At 51.5% G+C, this 18,909-nt stretch overlaps 1 protein-coding gene across 1 annotated transcript; it reads left to right on the top strand.

Moving 5' to 3' along the window:
* Positions 1 to 5,272: 5,272 nt before the first annotated feature.
* TGME49_208410 (hypothetical protein) lies at positions 5,273 to 18,572 on the top strand. Its single transcript, XM_018779418.1, has 14 exons — positions 5,273 to 7,060; positions 7,915 to 8,038; positions 8,470 to 8,663; positions 9,569 to 9,722; positions 10,077 to 10,320; positions 10,905 to 11,010; positions 11,308 to 11,412; positions 11,911 to 12,000; positions 12,624 to 12,728; positions 13,705 to 13,828; positions 14,371 to 14,546; positions 15,012 to 15,252; positions 15,765 to 15,886; positions 17,182 to 18,572. Exons 1-14 carry the CDS (start codon positions 6,197 to 6,199, stop codon positions 17,545 to 17,547), a joined length of 3,015 nt encoding a protein of 1,004 aa, XP_018638487.1. The 5' UTR covers positions 5,273 to 6,196; the 3' UTR covers positions 17,548 to 18,572.
* Positions 18,573 to 18,909: the final 337 nt, after the last annotated feature.

The following is an 18,909-nucleotide window of genomic DNA, read 5'->3' as shown; positions in this document are numbered from 1 at the left end:
CGCCCTATCATCTAGAGTGGATGTCTGTAGGATGGACGCTCATAAAACTCTGCCTATCCGCAAAAAAATGTAACATGGATACTGCACTACGCAACACATTCCGTCTTGGTGCAATCTTTGTAACTATATATGAACTTGTCTTCTCTAGAAAAAATATATTCGGAGATACTCCAAACCTATTCCATGTGAAAACAACTGTAATGCGGATACCACTACACTTTGTGCACTTAACATGATCATCATGGAAGGCGCAATAGAACGTTGATCCGGAAAACACAGAGCTTCAAGACCTGAACAACGAGTCCACCCCGTAGTATATACTCTCCAAAAAATGCAAATGCTCCAATTTCACCCGGTTTCGGTGTAGTGTCTCAAACTCCAGCGGTCTTCAGTGGTCATTCTATGGTTCTAGCTCCTGTGACATACCTCAGCTATTCAAAATTAGAATGCCGCTCCACGATATCTCGCGGGTCAACGGAGACTCTTGTTTTACTGGAAAGCCAACAAAACGGTTCAAATCGACCGTGTTTGGTGTATGTCGTGCTGCAACTTCGATTAACCTTGTCTTGCGTGGGGGGGACCCGAGGATAGCATGGTCTGGACAGTGTCAACTCTTTCCCTCACAGCAACGGCTGTGTTGGTGTATATGCATACAGACAACTCCGAAGGGAACGTTGTGGACAGTCGCTTAGTTACTCTTACTTCCTCTTGCACTCCTTTGTCCCGGCAGGCGGCACAGGAGGGCGCGCTGACGAATGGGATGAGGTACCCCGTAGAACCAGTCGGATTCTTCCACGGAGATACTTGTCCCGCCTCCGTCTTGTTTTTTGCTGTTTACCATTACCACCGTGCGAAGAAGGTTACCCCAATGACTAAAGCGAAGAGGTTGTCCCTTTTCTGGGGAAGGACCGCAAAAAGCACACGAAGAATTCGATAGCTTTACTGACGACGGGTAACAAGCCATGGTATCGGCTGCGGAGGCGAGAGGGGACCCCTCACTTTCCGGCAGTGGTGAAGAGCGGCGAGGTCCTCTTGCGTTCCGTGTTTCCCTTCTTCCAAAGGAGTTTTGTTTTAGACGTATACGGAAGAAATCAAAGAAATGTGCATCCATTTTTAACTCCCCTGGTGGCTCTTCTGCTAGCCCTGTCGCAGGGCCCCGGGTGCCCGCGCTGCTGTTGTGGGCTCCTCTGTTCCCCTTGAGGGTAGCTGACGGGCCTGAAGCTCAGCCCCGCCAGGTGTTACTTCCTTTCTGTTTTTTCTGTGTGTTTTCCGTTTCCCTTCTCCCCGAGAAGCGGGCTGACTCCCCAGATTCGCTGGGAAAACCGGTTCGCCCTCTAGCGTACTTGACATGGCATCTGTGTCTACTCTGTCATTGAACGTCGCCTCTCTTTCCTCAGCCCTCTGTGTACCGCTTCTCTTTTTCTAACAGCAGACTACGCGCTATGCCAGAGAATTCCTGTTCACAGGCGAGAGAATCTCTAGGACTCTCGGCTCCCCGCGAATTCGTGTTTGGGTTCACTCCACTTCAAGACCCGTCTTTCTGCAGCAGACGCTCGTCTTTCGCATGTGGCCTAGCCATTTTGTCTCTACAGAGGAGTCCACGCAACAGCTCCTTTCCACATTTTCCAGATTTCGCAGTTGTTCTCTAGAAGCTCAGGTGCAGCGGGCTCTGTGTGTGAGGCGGCACGCTGGGACGTCTGTACCCCGGCTGGCTGCCATGTAAACGACGCGTAGAACGGACATCTGTGTCCAGGCGACTTTCGAGCTTTCTGTCTTGGCTATTCCTTTCTGCTGGAAATGTGTTCTTCCCGCCTTGCTCGCCGTCCACATTCGGCGTCCGTGGCGCTCTGGCTCACGAAAGAAGCCACCACAACCGCCACTCTCCAAGTACCGTCCCTCCTTGCGATTTATGTTTGGTCTCTACCGCCACCTTTCTAATTTTCGCTTCTTCCTCGTTCGCTTTCGTTGCATCTACCTCCATTTCTTCTCGATCGGTGTACAAAACTCGACAAAGGACGCCCAGAATTTTGATGGCAACTCAGCAGATCCCGAGAGGACAGATTTACGGTTGCTGGCGTCGACCTTCGTCTGCTGGCGTTTTCCTCTCGACACGTTTGTTCGGCTCGTTTTTCTTTGTTTTCGCTGTTTAATTTCATATTAATGCAAGTGTTGACAGAGCATATGAACGGTGGCCTCCCCACTTTTTTTTTCTAAAGAGAACGCCTTCATTCGCAGATCTTGAACAAGAGATCTGCACCTGCTTTTTTTTTCTGACTCAGTCCAGGTAGAGGTCCTCTGAACGAGATAGAACTTGAATCGGTAAATACAAATCTTCAAGATTTCAATCGGTCACAAAGGCGGGAGGGAGGGTTCAGGACACCTGGTGGACGCTCGAATCCGTGTTCATCTACAGCTACGGCAACTGCTGTGTTCAGCTGGTGGTCCTGAAATTCGCATGCTTGATTAGCTTTTATCCGTTAATGTATCCGAATCGAAGATCTTCTGAAGTCTATAGCAGGTTCGATCTCACGTCTTTCTTGTGAGAAAAAAAGCTGCCGAAGACCAGGCGTTCTGCACGTGGTTGTCGCCTTTCCTTTGCACAGAAGGCGAGGGACAGCCCGAAACACCCTGCGCTTGGCGTGGAAAGTAGAAATTGACTTTCTGCTGGTTTTATGCTATTTAGAAAGGCGGAACTTCGTCCAGTCTATAGGACGAAGGACAACCTTTTTGCACCAGTCTCTTTGTGGGTTCGGGTGTCGTCTTTCCAATCACTACAGAGTTCGGTGTCGCCGATCATTTGTACAGAGACAATCTCTCCTCGAGTTGTGCGGTTATTACAGTACACGATCGAGATCTGCCCTCGATGCTCGCAGTGCCGGTTTTGTACGGAGGCGACTTAGACTGAGAGATGCTTGTGACAAACGCGCGCATCTTGTGAGCGTTTGAGCGTGTGCGTATCTGTGGAGCGTCTTCAGAGACGTCGGTTTCTAGGATTTTATGTTTCGATCTTTTCTTGGATGTGCATGCGTAAAGAGGAGTGAAGGGCCTGTGCAGAGTGCGCGTTTTGAGTGAGTTTGTGAGTGGAGTATTTGAAGGTCCAGTCGACTGTGAGATGACCGTCCGAGCGTTCACTGCCCCGAGACACGTCCTCTGTCCTTCACTTCAAAGAAAGATTCGTTTCTCCTCGTCCGCTCTACTTTGCTCCTTTGAAGAAAGTCTTGCTTCTGGTCGCCGTTTGTGTCCTCTTCCTCTCTTCCCCCCGCCGCTTCCCCGTTCTCTCCGTCCGTTCGGCTCCGCTGTCTCCGTCTGTTTTTCCGTCCGCCCATCTGCCTCTTTATGTGCCTCCCCTCTCGCTTCTTGCGAGAACGTGCTCAGAAGGGAGGTGAAGGCAGCATTTCTGCAGCGGCGTGGGGAGCCGCGAGGAAACGGAGACGGGCGAGAACAACAGAGAAGGAGAGAGAGAGGACTGGCGGGCACACGCTAAAAAAAGAAAGAATCCCGTTCAACTAGAAGAGCAGACTGAGGGATTATGAAACATGTCGGTGGAAGAGGCAGAAACAGAGGCGTCGCTGCCCAACGGGGCGTCGGCCAAGCGGCTGACGTCGGCCTTTCAAGGCGTCACTGACTTGGAGGAGGTGGAGTCCCTCGAGGTGAAGCGTGGATGCCATCAAAAAGAACAAGGTGAGGTTCCTGAAGTGCGGTGTGGCAACTAGACAATCCCCAGGTCGCTCTCCGTTCAGTCTTGTTGCGCGTTCTCTAAAAGAGTCTGCCATCGCTTTTGTTTCTTTCGTCTGCGTACACCTCGAACACCTTGGACCTCAGCATGAGTTAAGGTGTCCTTCGGTGACAGCTTGTACCGTTCTGTATTCAAAGCCCATCGGCACAGTCAATCTTTCTACGTGCTCACGTACGTGTAACTAGGCTCGAGTAAACAGAGACCTATTAGAGCACCCGAGTATGACTCCAGCTACGAGATACCTACGAGATACAGGCAACCAAGTTTCTTTTGCGTCGACACCCCTCTTCTCTTCGCGGCAGCCTCTGTCTCTTTTGTCTCCTTTCGTTGTCTCCCCTCTGGTCTGTGTATCCCTCTGTGGCGGGTCTGTCTGTCGTCTTGCTTGCGGCATGGCGTGCTCCAAATCCTGTGATGGTCACTCTCTGCAGCTCTTGCTGCCTCTGTCGCACCTCTCCTCCTGTAGTCGTTTGCGCTCGCTCTTCTTTTTCCGGTACAAACGGTCGTTCACCTATATGGAAACACAAGAAACGTATGCGAAATGGATTCCTCCTTGACATGCAGTTGAAGCTACTGCTTCATCAATCTTCTGTTTATTCTATTACTATGGAGATTAGGATATCTTCATTTGCGGTCTTCGTCTCTCCCATATCTCGCCTCAGAGGCCGATGATGCCATGCTCGGCGAGGGCTCCTCGGCCGTGATGCATCTGGACTACTTCCACGACGTCCGTCGACAAGTTTACGCGGAGTCTCTCATCTATCGCAATACGCCCTTCTACGCCAGCAAGGTCAGTTTCGCTTGTCATGTCCCTACCAGGAAACAGAGACGCTTCCCTTTCTTTCCACTACGTAACCATAATGTACTACTTAAATGCATTCAAGAACCTGTATTCATACGGAATAGCCTAGAGTATCTCCGGGGATATCTTCACTATAGGAGGTAAATCAAGACACGACACCAGCAATGCATGCGTTGAGAGAGAAAACGAGGAATGACGAGGCACTCCAATCTCCACTGTCAGACGGATAGCGAGCGTGGAGGGGGGGGGGCACTAGGAACAGTAAGATCAGAGGTAGGCCATGAAAGTACCACATTATCAGTGGAGACTGTCTCTGGACAACTTGTCCGCGACCCAGAACTGTATAAAGCGAATCGACTAGAGAAACATTACAGGACCTTGGATACTGAATGTGACTCTAGCTATGATATGGAGACAACCAAGTCAAAGAGAGTGAGAAGGCCGACTCGGCTCCTCTCCAAGAAAAAGCCAAGGCCACACATGCCCCTTTGGTAGGTCTTGTCAGTGCCATCGTTTCGCTTTTCTCGACTTCTGCCCGTCTTTTCGCCGCCGTCTCGTCCTTTCCTTTGTGTACTTGCCTGAAGATGCCTTCGTTCGTGTTTTCGGAAGTCGGTTATTTTCTCTACAAGTTGTTTTTGTCTCCTTCCTTCTCTGCGTGTCTCCAGATCGCCCTTGAGCAGCGCGTCGAAGAACACCGTCTCCTGCATGCGCATCTGCAGGCGTTGGAGCGGTCGGAAGAGAACGGACCGCTGCTGATGCCGAACGAGTTTTTCATAACTGATCTTTTACAGTCTCCTTCGCAGGAACCTCATCCAGGGTATTACTACTCTTCTCCCCGTGGGGTGGACTCGGTTGTGCCGTTTGCGACTTCGTACTTCCCCGGCTCGACGTCCTCCACCGGCCCTTTCCTAACTGGACAGACAATTGTCTCGGGGGCCTCTCATATGTGAGTTATACTCGAATATGCAGTCATTCAAGATGCATTTTTCTATCTCCGTCCCTTCATGGAGATCCAATCAGTATTTTACTCGGCATATCATTGTGTAGTTAGATGTTTCTTCACTACGAAAACTGATACGAGACAAGGTGCGCCCGAATATATTCGTAGATGCACTGAGTGTTGTCGAACCCTTACACAAGCAGAATATAACTTGGAACCGGTAAACAGAGATCTTTTCAGGATGTAATCCAGTGGTTGAAGTCGTAGTTGATTCTCCGGAGACCGAAACACACACTGTCGCAGAACTTTCCGGCGACGGCCTCTCGCCTTTCCACTTCTGTGTCAACAGGAGCTGCGGGCCTCAGCGAGACCCGCCCATGTACCCTTTCCTCTGTCTTCACATCTTTACGTCTCCTTCCATGCGTTTTTCAAACCTCGCAGGGACCGCCTCAGATCCGGTCCCCCTACCCCCCTTCCCCCGGTGCGTGTCCGGTTCCGTCTTTTGTCCTTTTCTTTGCACTTTTCCCCCTGGTTTGGAAGTGATTCCAATTGTGCATGGGTCCGGCATACGCGACCCGTCAAGATGTGGATCCCTCGTCGTTGAGCGGTGTCTCCCTGACTGTTTTTGTACAGTGCCGGTGAGCGAGCGGAAGACCGAGGCCGGCAAGGCCCGAGGGCCGACGAGGCTGCGTCTTTCTGGGGAGGGAAACACACGTCGCGAATGGATGCACGAGCGCAGTCAGGGGATCAGTTGCGCTACCGGGGCGGCGGTCGCGGAATCGCCGGGTCGCCCGTTGCTTCTTTCTACTCATCCCCGGCTCTGCAGACGGCACGTCGGGGGCCTGAGGCCCACCGGCCTGCGGGACAGAAGCGCCGAGGCTCCCTGCGGGTCCCGCGGTTCTCTTTCTGGCCCGCGCAGGGGTCGGGTCCTGTGGCCCGCGAGGGTGAAAGCAGCTTGGCCCTGGCGATGGCTCGTGTGGGGTCGGGACCTCGGATGGGGGAGGGCGAAAAGCGCGCGTCGTGCCAGCACTCGGGCCCCTCGAGCCCGCGGGACCTTGGCTTGGGAGAGAAGGAGGTGCCTTCGCCCACGGTCTCCATCACGGAGACTTGCGGCGGGGCCTTCGCGTCGACGCCGCTCTCCGCGCGGCCCTCGCAGTCGTCTGATGTACCCATAAACGGGAAGCAGGCGACTTGCTTGTTCGCCCGAGACAAAAAGTCGGGGGCGCTCGGACTCGCCTTCGACCTCAAGACAGGCTTCCCGCAGGGGAGCACCGGCGTGCTCCTCTGCCACACCAAAAACGGGGACAAATTCTGGGACCGCATGGACGGCCAGCCCGTCAAACTTGTCTCCAACGCAGGCGGCGAACCCCATGTGCTGCACTGGAACTCGTGGCTCCAGAGACAGCGCCAACGTGGATGGTTCACGAGCGAGGCTCTCTGCTTCATGACGACGCTCGGCGCGATCATGGGCGCTGGGACCTTCACTTCCTTCTGGAGTCAACTGCAAATCTGGAGAACCCTCTGGTTCATCGTCCCCTACACTGTCGACTTCATCACCGTCGGAATCCCCGCTCTTCAAACCGAGGTGCGCGAGAAAATGTGGGAAAGCGATGTCTTGTCGTGCCGTTCGTTCACCGGAATTTATGTGTGGGCAAAGGGAAACAACAGGGGTGCTTCACAGCACAGTATATGCGATGCCAAAAGCAAGTCCACTGCGATGCTCGCTGGTCCATCTGTGACTTCACGGGCCGGATCGACATCCCAGGTACCCCCTAGTTTGAGCACACCATTCGGCGACTTTCCCTCAACAGGGAGGTTCACGAGCACACACTTCAGTCGAGCAGTTGTGTTGCGATCTTCATGGTGCACTCCAAATCCGATTAAAGGAGTCCACGCATGGTCCTGCCGAACGCCAGGCGGTAGAGACACCCCAGTCCGTGCAGATCTGAGGAACACTCGATTTCGTGACATACTTTGACTTTTCGCTGGACATCTCGCGAAAAAGGAGGGAAGCGGAGGCTGCAGGAAAGACGACGTGAAAAGGAACAAGTGGCCTTCCAGTGTTTGTGTTACTGAAACTGAAATTCTCAACTGCTTGTTATTCAGAGTAGTCAGCGCCTTTGCTTCAGGGTAGTGCCGAATGCTCCCTAATCTCTTTTGAGTGATAGATATCAGTATTTCGGTAAAAATATTTCATTGACGCGGTTCGAGAGACGCGTTCGTAGTCGACGGGGGGTATATTCGTCCAAACAGTGGAAGAATTTCTTTTCTGCGACCTTCGCACGCAAACGCGGAGACACCACGCCAAGAGGAAAAGGGGAAGGGAGATGAGGACGGGGAACAGAAGAAGAAAGCAAGGGCAATACACAGCGGGGTATGGCTTTTCTCGACGCATGAACACACGTTTTGTCCTGTATTTTTCTTCGCTCGGGTTTGCAGCTTCTCTTGGGAAATCTGTTCAGGGGGACGACCGTCAAGTGCTTCACTCAGATCAGTCCATACATGATTGGCGCGGCCATCTTCGCGCTCCTCAGCACCCTGTTGCAGGTGATCGTCAAAGCTTGTAAGTGCGAGAAGAAATCAAGAGAGTGGCTGGGACAGGGGGGGCACCCACAGCGAAACACCTAGAATCATGATTACTTCTGGTCTTACACATTGTGTATACGTGTAGTGATGCTTGTTCGGTTCCCCGCATCAATGTAGCTCACTGAGTGCTTCGGATCGTATCGCCAGAGGTCACGCCTTTTCGATACTAGGAAAGAGAAGGCTGCGAAACGGAAACCCTCCGAAAATCGCAGCCGTAAGCTCAGCCGCTGCTAGCTAAGAAGAAACGCATTTCGTACTCGGACTTCGGGACCAGTGTTCACGGTGTTTGCTTACCGGACCCAAGTTCGACTGCGTGAGCAACTTGGTAAAGGTCGTTTCTTTCGCGGATGACGTCTCCGAATCTGGATGGCCCTGCGCGTGCGGCTGCTCTCCTGCTTCCTTGTGCAGCACAAGGCTGTCAACTCCTCGTGTACTTCCTCGCGAGCTGGGACACCCCGCATCCCTGGCAGTTAACTGAAGACGATCGACAACTCTGCAGATCTATCTCTGACGGTGAAACTTGTGAAGGCGCCGGCAAAGGGACGCTTTGCCACTGGCGCGGGTCGCCTCTCCTCGAGTGTCTCGCATCCCCCACAGGCAAGGTAGGGAGCGCGAGAAGGATTTGAACTGAGGCGGGGAAGAAAGGGAACAGGAAAGTCAACACTTCTCGCTGTCTTGAGCAGTTCAAAGGATGGTGGTTTGCACCCAAAACAAGGAATTTCGGTGTCTGTCTCCCCGAGCTGGAGCCTTATTTAGAAGATCCCAGGCACGACGATACCAGCTGTCAGAAAAAACATGGTTGCCATCTGTGTCGCACAACGGGAGTCTCATTCACAAGACCTTGGGGAGTCCAACGTCAGCAGTCGTAGAGAACGTGGTTGTCTCTACTTCACAACTCGAGTCGTGCTTTCGGGAACTGGACATCAGACGGATGCTGAGGAAAGGACTCCCTAGCGTTTTTGGCTAGCTTCGTCCGATTTCCAAAAAACTTTCACGGGCGCAGGGCGGAAGCGTGCAAGAAGATTTAGAGGCCGACGCAAGAGAAAACAGGAATGCAAGGGGGTGAAGGGTGGGGAGGGAGGACCTGTCGAAAGTGACAAGAAGAAAGGGAGGTTTCGGCGAAGCACGACAGACAGCGTTTCCGGCTTGTGGCAGTGGACGTCTCGATGAGCGTTCGCCACCGTCACCTTTGTGTGCATGCAAGTCCCCGCAAATAGATCAGTCCTGACGCATCGAAAGGTGTAGACTGGGAAAGAACAAGTGCTGGTACTTGTCGTGTCGCTCTCATTGGCACACTCAAAAGGATTCCGTTATGTTCGATGACTCTTGATTTCTTCCTTACTGGTAAAATTATAGTCGAGTAGCCAGAGACTCGTCCTTTCAAAGTGCCATCACATTCATGAGACTACCGTTATCGTCGATCACCTGGTGTTTGCTTTTTCTACACTGAAACTCGGCGAATCGAATGGACAGCGACGGGACTGCCTGTTTCTGCCTGCACCGCCAGGCTACCTACTTTTACCTTTCGCGCCTCGTCCCGGAAGTCCTCGACCCCACCGTCTCGCCGAATGTTCTTCAAGCCAACCATGTGGCTTCGATGGGCGTCGTCTGGTCCTTCGTTCTGGCCTACGTTTGGAGGGGACTCTTTAAAATCGGATTCAGTAAGAAACTGCCCCCTTCGAAAACAGCTCTTTTATGTCTGGAAAACTCGGTTTTGTGCAAGAGAAAAATCCTCGATCCCTCACAGCCTCTTTCTCTTGGAATCGGGCGAAGCCACAGCGAGAGGTCTTTGCGAGGATCTTCGTGAAGCCGTCTGTCTTCGATTCTGCCTCGTTCCCCATCCCGAGTCCTCGCTTCTTTTAGCCTTCTGTATATCTTCAGATATTAATCCCTTTTCTTCAGTTACTGCACTTCGCGGCTCTTGCATTGTGCTTGGCTGTCGAGACATCCCGCGAGGCGGTTCGTGCGTCCACCCCTCCACGAAGCTGGTTCTCGTGCGTCTTTGTTTGCTCCAGCGTCGGCGCTGCTGGTGTTCCTGGCGATCGTGCTCTGCATCGCGCTCACCGTCATGTCGTTCACGACGAACGACGGACATGGACTGGGAGACACGGAACCAGACGGCGTTATCCGAGAGACGCTCGAAAATCTCAGCCACACGCTTGCGGATGTCTGGAGCCTCAGAGCGCAGACACTCGGCTACGTTCTCCGCGATCTCGCTCTCGGCTGCGGCGTTTACGAGACCGTCAGCAGCTTCTCCAAGTAGGCAGATGCGGAAGACGAGGACGAGTCGTGCGAGACACAGTCGAATACCAACAATCGGTATCGCTGACCAGATGCACAAATGGACAGGCTCCTTTGACAGTTCGCACTTCCTTGACAGCACGAACCTGATGTGGAGTAACAGGACCGAAACGCGGAGACGCGCGAGGGGGTGGAGAGCGAGAACGCTCAAACACTCCGACACCCATGCGGCACTCACACAATTCCCAACAGCCTGTCGAGCGACTCTGTGACCTACACGCAACTACAGACTTCCCTCTGTGAAGCAACAAAATAGATAATGCTTCTCTGCGTGACACCTGTGTGTCTGTGCGTTGCTTCAAGTCATACATATCAATATCAATATATATATACATGTAGGAGTACGTGAGTCTATGAGCATTTTGACTGAGAATAATGAACAGCCGTTGGCATGCTTGTCTCTTGTAGGCAGAGTTTCCTTTGAATTGAGAGAACCAAGAGTGTGCCTGTGTAACTAACTTAGCTCTCTTCGTTTCTCAGGCTCAGCGCGTCCATCCATCTGTACGAATTGGGTTCTACCAATCCTTTCTTTGTGTCTTTAGGATTGGATCGAACATGATATCTAGCGGCAACCATGTCGGGATGGTAGACTTCGTGAGCTGCCTAGTCGCGTTCATTTCCCTCCTGTCGGTCGTGAGCAGCATGCAGGTAAGCTGTCGACAAGGACTGCCGCCGCAGACGTTCCCCTCAAAGAATCCCTGATCCTCAGCATGCAATGTACTTCTCTCGTTGCAGTTTTTTCATGTTTTTCTTGTACTGGAGTTGTGCATGGACGCATTCGTCTGTGTATGGGAGTTGGAACCTGCGTGCTTGCCTGGTGACGTGCATGCGTCGCGTGAGCATGCGCGGCGCTGATACTGACTAGTTAGGCATCTCTGCAGTTTCGGTTGAGAGAGAAGGCCAACTGCGTCGATGTTTGATGTTTGTTTTTCCTGTGAATCGCAGGACACAACTGGGGTCCCGACGTACGACTTGGTGAACAAAACGCGCAGTGCTCCTGCGTATTTCGTTATCCTCCCTGCCGTTTTTGACAAAGTTGCCGCCTCGAATGTAAGTGGCGTGGAGAGAAGACGGCGACCGTCCTGCACCAGTCAATCTAAAAAGAGCGTGATGTCTTGTTTATTTAAATCTCCCGGTGTTTTTGAAGTTCCTTGTATCTATTCAGCTCATGACGGACTTGACGGAGATGAGGAACGGCGAGAAAGAGAAGGAAGGGCACAAACAGGGAGACAGGAGGGGACGAAGCTGTTGGGTGGAGGAAGACAGAGCAGAGACCACGCAAGAGGACAGGGGAGACAGAAGCGGGCAGCGATCACGGAAAAGACATCCCAGAGAGTTACCTGGTAGCCAGAAACCAGTGTAGGGGGTTGACAGGAGACAGCAGATTGCATACGTTTGTGTGTCCACGAGTTTTACGTCTGACTGTGAATCGCGTTCTTTATTCAATCCTTCACTAACAAAGGAGAAACAGACGAGGCTTCTGGACGTTCCCGCCAGTGTCGGCATCTCGTTAGGTTTTGCTGCAGCCTTGTTTGTTTCGGCTGTCAGGTTTTTTCCCTGTTCTTTTACGGCGGAATTTTCATTCTGAACATCCAGGTGACAGCGATCGCTCTGCATTCGTTAATCAACGCCTTTGCGGTAAGCCGCTGTTCTTTAGAAAAAGAGTTTCACCTTCCTGTCTCCTTTCCTTCCCTCCGTTCCTCGCTTCCCTTCCTCTTCTTTGCATTCTTGCCGTTCGTCGATGAGCCTTCTTTGCTTTTCTCGCCAGCGTCGCACTTCTTACCTGTTCTTCTCCGCCTCTGTCTCGCTGTGGTGCGTTGATCTCTCCTCTCTTGCTGTGCTTCTTTTTTCCCCCTGAGTCTTTTGATCTTTTTTTCCAGTTCTTGTCTCCGATTTCTTCTCATCCTGCTTCTTCGAAGCATCGTCTTTGTCCTCTCTTTGTGAACGTTCGTGCACCGCGCTTGCTTCAGCTCCTTTCCTGTCACTCTGTCGCATGTTTTTCTTGGAAGGCACCGACGCGAGTTTGTGAAGGAGAATCTTTAGAGCGCTCTCGTTAGGTTTCAGCTGGATGCTTTTGTATGCGAGCTGCAGGAATTCCTGTTATCCGTCGTTTCAGCAGGAAGCGGAGACGACTCCTCACATGCTGGTATGATCCTCAGCCTCGGCCTGAGAGTACTCCTCTCTCTCTGAGACACAAGCATTTGTTCCACACTCAAACGCCTGCGCGTTTCGTTGCTTGTCTCTCTCTTGTCGGTTCTCAGGAATCGCGTTTCGCTCGGTATCGATGGCGACAGCGGTGTTGCGTATCCCTCATCTTTTTCTGCTTCTTCCTCTCCCTAATTTTCTGCAGCGCAAATCAACAAAAGGTAAGAAACATGCAAGTGCGAAAGACCGCAGGCGTCAGTGAAACGCTCGTGTAGACACACCGATGAGTGTTTGGAGAGAGGGAGAGACGCAGGCTGACTTGCACCCAACGATGAACATGCGCCCGACCAGCAAAACTCCCAACGACCTTGCCTCGGGTTGGTCGATACGCCTTCCCTAGCACAAACCTGTCACTCTCGCTGAGACGATATATATATATATATACATATGTATATGTATATCTAAATGCATATATATGTGTACCTATGGTAGTAATGTGAAGTCACGTGGTAGAGGAAGTAGATATAAAACGACACCAGCACACGGCTGGGCGAGGGTCGTTCTGTAGGCCACCGTGACTTCGAGTTTACCTGCTTAAGACATGTAAAGGTGTCAGATTTCGATAGTTTAAGACCTGAAGGTCCTTCCGTGTCGGTCATGTTCTAGGCGTAATATATAGATCACTCTTTACACTCGTGCAGACAGGTAGAGAGCGCCTCAGGAATGTCTCCAGGGGTCGGGGTGCGGCATTGAAAGAAATGCAGTACATCACCTGATCCGTAAACACGGTCGAGTCTGTTTCCCTTGATATGCAGTTCTGGCTTATATCATGCATTTCATGCAAGTGATCGAGGAGGCTTCTTGAGCATTCAGGCGAGCCTTTGGAGAGAGCCCTTTCCCCACATGGCGGCCGTCTCAACACAGCAGTGAAAACGCGACGGAAGTATTCATGTGTCGACGTCTTGGTTGCGTCAGTCGTGGAGGATCAATTTACACTCACATGTGTATTCTACGGTCAGCCTACCTAGCGGGTATTTAAAGTACAGACTCGAGGTATCCCAGTCTATCTGTAGTCATGCGTGACATGCGGATCGAGGTAAATTTTAGCTTAAACTTCGACTTTTTTTAAAAGCATTTCCTTGCGGAGCTCTCTGGCAGTGCTTCATGTGTTCAGTTCCTTGGGTCTCTTGTCTTCAGCGTTTCGAGTTCTTCAACTTTATGTCTTCTTTCATTATGGCTCCGGGCGTAGTCATGTTGGAGGCAATCGGTGTCGGCTGGGTGAACAATGCTTCGTACCAAGAAAGGATCGCCGGCAAGTTGGGTAAGGCTGAGAAACAGGACTTCTCGAGAAGACACGCGCAGGCACTGCCTGTCTTTGAAGGTTGCGAAGCAGGCTCTGCGACGAGGAACGCGCATGTTTTCCTCTTGAGGCTGGTGGGGCTTCCCGATGTGTGATATGCCACACCCCACAGGAAACCACGCATGAGCCCAGAGATACACGTTTTTTTTTCTGATATCAGCGCGTGCCATACGCGTTTGATCCTTGGAGAACTAAAATAGGAGAGGCTTCTCGATCCTTCGCGGGCATTGAGGACACTATGATCGCAGCTCGACCCCGCACTGCAGTGATCGCACTCTACTTGGATCATGTCTCTGCACAGAAGATTCTCGATCCAGAACTGTAGAACTCGAGTTGAGTTTTTTTTTTGCAAGGAACTCGCTCCTTGTCTCTTCTCCTTCCTTTCTTCTCGGTGTCTGTTGTCTTCTGGGTCTGTCTAGGTTTCTGTGTTTCTCGTTCACCCGGATTTCCCCTCTTTTGCTCGTTTGCCTCAGTTAGGCTCTCTGCGTCTGTTCCTTCTTCAGCTGTTCGAGTGTACGCTGGATGCTGCCTCGGCGTCACGATTTTCGGATGCATCACTTCGGTCTTCGCGGGAATGAGCATCTACTTTCCTCGTCTGTGTCTCATCTTCATGAACGCCGGCTTGGCTGCTCTTGTCGCCTTCTTCGTGCGCGAGCCCGGGACTTCTGACGTTTTCAAGGTGAGAACAGGACGTAGCTTCGACCAGCACCCTGACAGAAGAGCCTCAGTGCCGTAGACCGAGTCTGGTTTTCCAGGTTCACAGGCAGAGGGTGACGCGGGAGGTTTTCCAGTTCTTGAGGGACAGCAGAGACTCCGTGCGGACCCGGGAGCTGACAAGAATGCTGAGACAGCGCTATAGAAGACAGGGGCACAAAAGAAAAGGAACGGATGAGGAAGAAACGAATCGAGAGTCATCAGGCGTCGATAGGAGGGCGACGATACGCAACTGTTTAGACGACCACATGTCTCTCCATGTTTTTAGAGAAAGAGACGTAGACCAAAACATACATATACATATATACATATATACATATATATGTATATATACCTTGAGGTTTTTTGTGTTTGTGTCGATGGTGAGACGTTTGGGAAGACGGACGCGGAAGGGCAGACCAGAGTTTTCGTTTGTCTTGGATTTCTTCAGGATCGCTTTTACGCTCTGTTTCTCGCCAATATCGAAGTCTTCAAAGATCAAATTTTGCGCGTGACGCTCTTCAACCCGCCGCCGGTTCCAGCACTCGCCTGGCTCTCGTCTCTCTTCCGGATGGTCTTCGGTTGCTTCTTCAGCCGTGTGAAGCCGCTCTGGATCTCTCGGATTTCCAAGTTTTGGTGCATCATGGTGAAGCACATGGTCCCGTCCTCGATGATGTTCCTCATGTTCAGGGGTGAGCTCTTTCGACAGTTCGGCGTGTCTTCAAGGGCACAACTTCAAGCTCAGACAGTTGGGTCTTTCTGGAAGAAGAGAGTTGGTTCTTCGAAAGGAAAACACTGCAATATTTTTTCAAAAGGGTCCGAAGGAGACTCGACTCCAGTATTCCACGAAAAACAAATGCGAACATGTCCTAGAGTGGTGAGGACACACAAGAAAGAAAGCCGATAAAGAGAAGACTCTGGGTCTAAACTTTTGGTGCAAGTTCCTCGCACGTCCACGCCTCCCTCGGCAAAAAAACGCGAAAATCTCGATGTTTTCTACCCAGAATTCGAAAAAAGGACTCCACTCTGTCTGTGTTAAGAAAAGGGAAAACCTCTGAAACTCACAAATGTCAAATAAATTCTCTTGTCGCTCTTCAACATGCACCCTTTTCCTCGCTCCTTGCAGAGCGCCCCCCCCTGTCTCCTGTGTCCGCAGTGTCTCCTCTCTCGATTCACGGGCCTCCCTCTGTTTTTCTTTTTTCAGGCTTCTCAGAATTCCCAGCGTACTGGGCTTCACTAGAGGCGTCCCCCTTCATCCGCGGCATCGGCTTGGCCTACGTAATCTTCGCGTTTATGATGTTGTTTGCCTCTCCCTTTCTTCCAAAGGTCAGCGTTGCCGCACGCATGTATCTCGTAACGCGTCATATTCGTCAATCCTGTCACCCCCGGCGTACCGTACAGCCGTCATGTGGGATAGACCGAGGTTGCAACGGAGACCATTATCCAGAGTGTTGCGACACCAGGCAGATAAAACTGTGCAAGTGGTTCCGAGATCTTACGTCATGTATCTTTGGGTTGTACTCAAAGTTGTTCAGTTTTCTGGTAACTGTGCAGCTGCAGAGCCAGCAGTTGCCATATCCGCTCCTCACAGAGACGCAACTAAGAACATAGAAATCATAGTTAGACCATTCCGATCAGTTATCAGCTCTAGAGTGTCTGCTTGGTTTGGTGCAACGACTCGGATATCACGTCTCCTTTGTTTCCTCTCCATGACGTCCTCTTCCACGTTCAGGAAATTTTAGGCCTGCTTTCTTTTCGAAGTGGGTGGGGTTTCCAGTTTCTGCGTCTGTTGCTTTTCCGTTATGCCCGAAATGTTCGTGCACAAAGTCGACATCGCTCTTCTCCGCTCTCAACCGAGTCGCTCAGTGTCTCCCTTTTCCCTCTATATTTATATCTCAGTCTCTCACTGTGTCGCTCTCTCAGTTGACCGTTCTTCTTCTGCGTTGCTTGTTTTTCGTTCCTCTCTGTCCTGCGGAGTTCCTCTTCTCTTCAGTTCACCTCACTTCTTCTCCATCTGTTTTGTGAGCTTGCGCCTCCCGGAACGTTTGCGTTCCTTTGCAGTCTCCCTCGCATGTGCCCTCTCCACTGAATGTTCGTACACGTCGTCGCCTCTCTTGTCCGCGTCGTTTTTGGAAAGGCATTTTTGCTCTCAGTACGCAAGCGTCTGTGTGCTCCCCCGAGCCGCCTGCCCTTCTCTCGTGCTGTTTTTCTGTATCCTCTGTGACAGTGAATCAACATCCACAGTGCCTCCTCAACCTTTCGTGATCCTTGTCGGTTGTTCGCCGACACGAATCCGAAGGAGCAACGTGCACCTGTCGCTGCCTCCTTCGCGCTTCGTCTTCATTTCCGCTCATTTCTTTACCTTCTCCCTTCACTGTTTTCAAGGCCAGCCCACGGTCTCATCGAGTTTCCGCCTGTGTGAAGGTTCCCGAATCTGGGTCTTCACTGCGTGCGAATCAGCGGAGCTCGTAGATCCTGAATCTCACTTCTTTTCTGTGTGTTTCATGCGGAATACTGTAGATCCTCAGCCGTCGACAACACTCTTCTCTGTCGTTTTCCATGCAGAAAGCATAGATGCTAAACCCTCAGTGCCATTTGTTTTCTGTCTGTGGTCTCTGCAGGTTCGGACGTGGTTGTCACCCCCTAGCGAGGACTACATGCCTCCGTACATGTTTCCATTGCATCCGTACCGGCCGCCTCCGGCGCCGAATATGTTTCGAACATGCGCGAAGATGTTTGCAGAGTTTTCTGCTTCTTCTCGCCACTCGTCTCGCTTCCTGTACAGCCTTCTCGTGGATTACAAGCGACAGCACCTCCTCTCGAGACGGGGGAGCACGGCCCGAGTCGTTGACCACGAAAACGAAGCCCCTGTCTCGAGCTTGCGTCGCCAACTTCTCTTCAAAAGAACGGACAAGTCTGCCATAACAGGCGACATGTCCGCGCGACAAAGTCTGTCCGGAAGTGGAGGCCCCGAATCAGAAGGGTAGGTTGGTTTGCCGAGGAAAACATCTCTGGAACTGCGGACGGAGCTCCCCGGAGGAAGAACAGGATCGTGAAGGTCTAAAAAGATCAGCAAAACCCAGAGGAGGTCCTGACGAAGACTTCAGGAAGCTCTCAAGTCTCCGGAGGACCTTAGAAAAGTCCTGAAACACCTAGGACTGTTCCAAGGGTCATAGGAAGACCTAGGGAGCCCTGACGGGTCTTGAAGACCTAGGAAGGATTAACACGATCTATGGAGTGTCACGAAAAGATGAGAAGAGTCTCCCGTTGTCGAGCTCAAGATCGGAAGCTTTTTAGTCCTTCTCGTACATCTCTCAAAGAAGAACGAGAAATGACTCTGAAGATTCAGGAAGGGTCATGAAAAGACGTAGGAAAGGAAAAAGAGGTTTACAGGGGAGAATCGGTTTCCAGGCCGGACAGATGTAGCGCGAACGGGAAGCGACAGGCAGAGTACCACGCGAGAAGGGTGGTGTTCGACGTAGAGAGACAGAGAGGTTGCACAGAGAGGAGGCGGCCCCAGAGGGAAGAAAGTGGAGGACGATCAGAAAGTTGCGTGCACCACGAAGTCGCAGGCAGAAGCAGGATGGTCACGAACGTACATAGTGGTCGATGAGAATGTCCAAGAGAGTGAAGGTGAAGAAGGACGTGGAAGTGGACGGAGAGGCCTGGATAGAGAGAACAGGGAGGTCGAACAATGTGGATGGATGCATCGGAGAGAGAGTGTTAGAAAATGCGAAAGCGGGACAGCTGTCCAGTTCGTGGGGGAGAACGTAGCGCAGCTCCCGTTTCACCTCTGTCCGTCTTGTGTGGACAGGTGCACGCGAATGCCAGGGTGCACAGAATTTTTGTTTGCGCATTTCTAGCAGTATATATAGGTGTCTTCTTGTCAAGCATTTGTCACGTTTTCCGCTCCGCTCTCGGTTCGGCAATGTTTTTTCGCAAATCAGACACACCAAAGAACGCGGCGCTTCGCAGTGTGTTGGCGGAAACCGATGCGCGACCGAAATTCCAGCAGTGTTTCTCGTTCTAAACTGATTCAATGAATCTGTGATCTCTCGCGGTCGACCCTCCAATTTACTCATATCCACATGCACACATATAAATATATAAAAACCCATAGTAATATACATCCATGCACATGGTATACACATTCGAACCAACATTTGATCTGTCCGAAGTTATCGATTTCCCCCACAGCGTACCATACTTGGGTAAAATACTATATGCATTTATATGAATGTATAACTGCTGCCGTTGGGAATGTATGTTGTGGATTGCGATAGTTCTAGCAAACGTCTTCTTAAAATATATGTGTATACAATGTAAAGGGATTCGTGACCTAGGCGTGA

This window comes from Toxoplasma gondii, chromosome Ib (genome assembly GCF_000006565.2).
Source record: "Toxoplasma gondii ME49 chromosome Ib, whole genome shotgun sequence".
Taxonomy (NCBI): domain Eukaryota; phylum Apicomplexa; class Conoidasida; order Eucoccidiorida; family Sarcocystidae; genus Toxoplasma; species Toxoplasma gondii.
The sequence above is the reverse complement of the archived record's forward strand: the minus strand, read 5'-3'. Positions and strand labels throughout refer to the sequence as shown.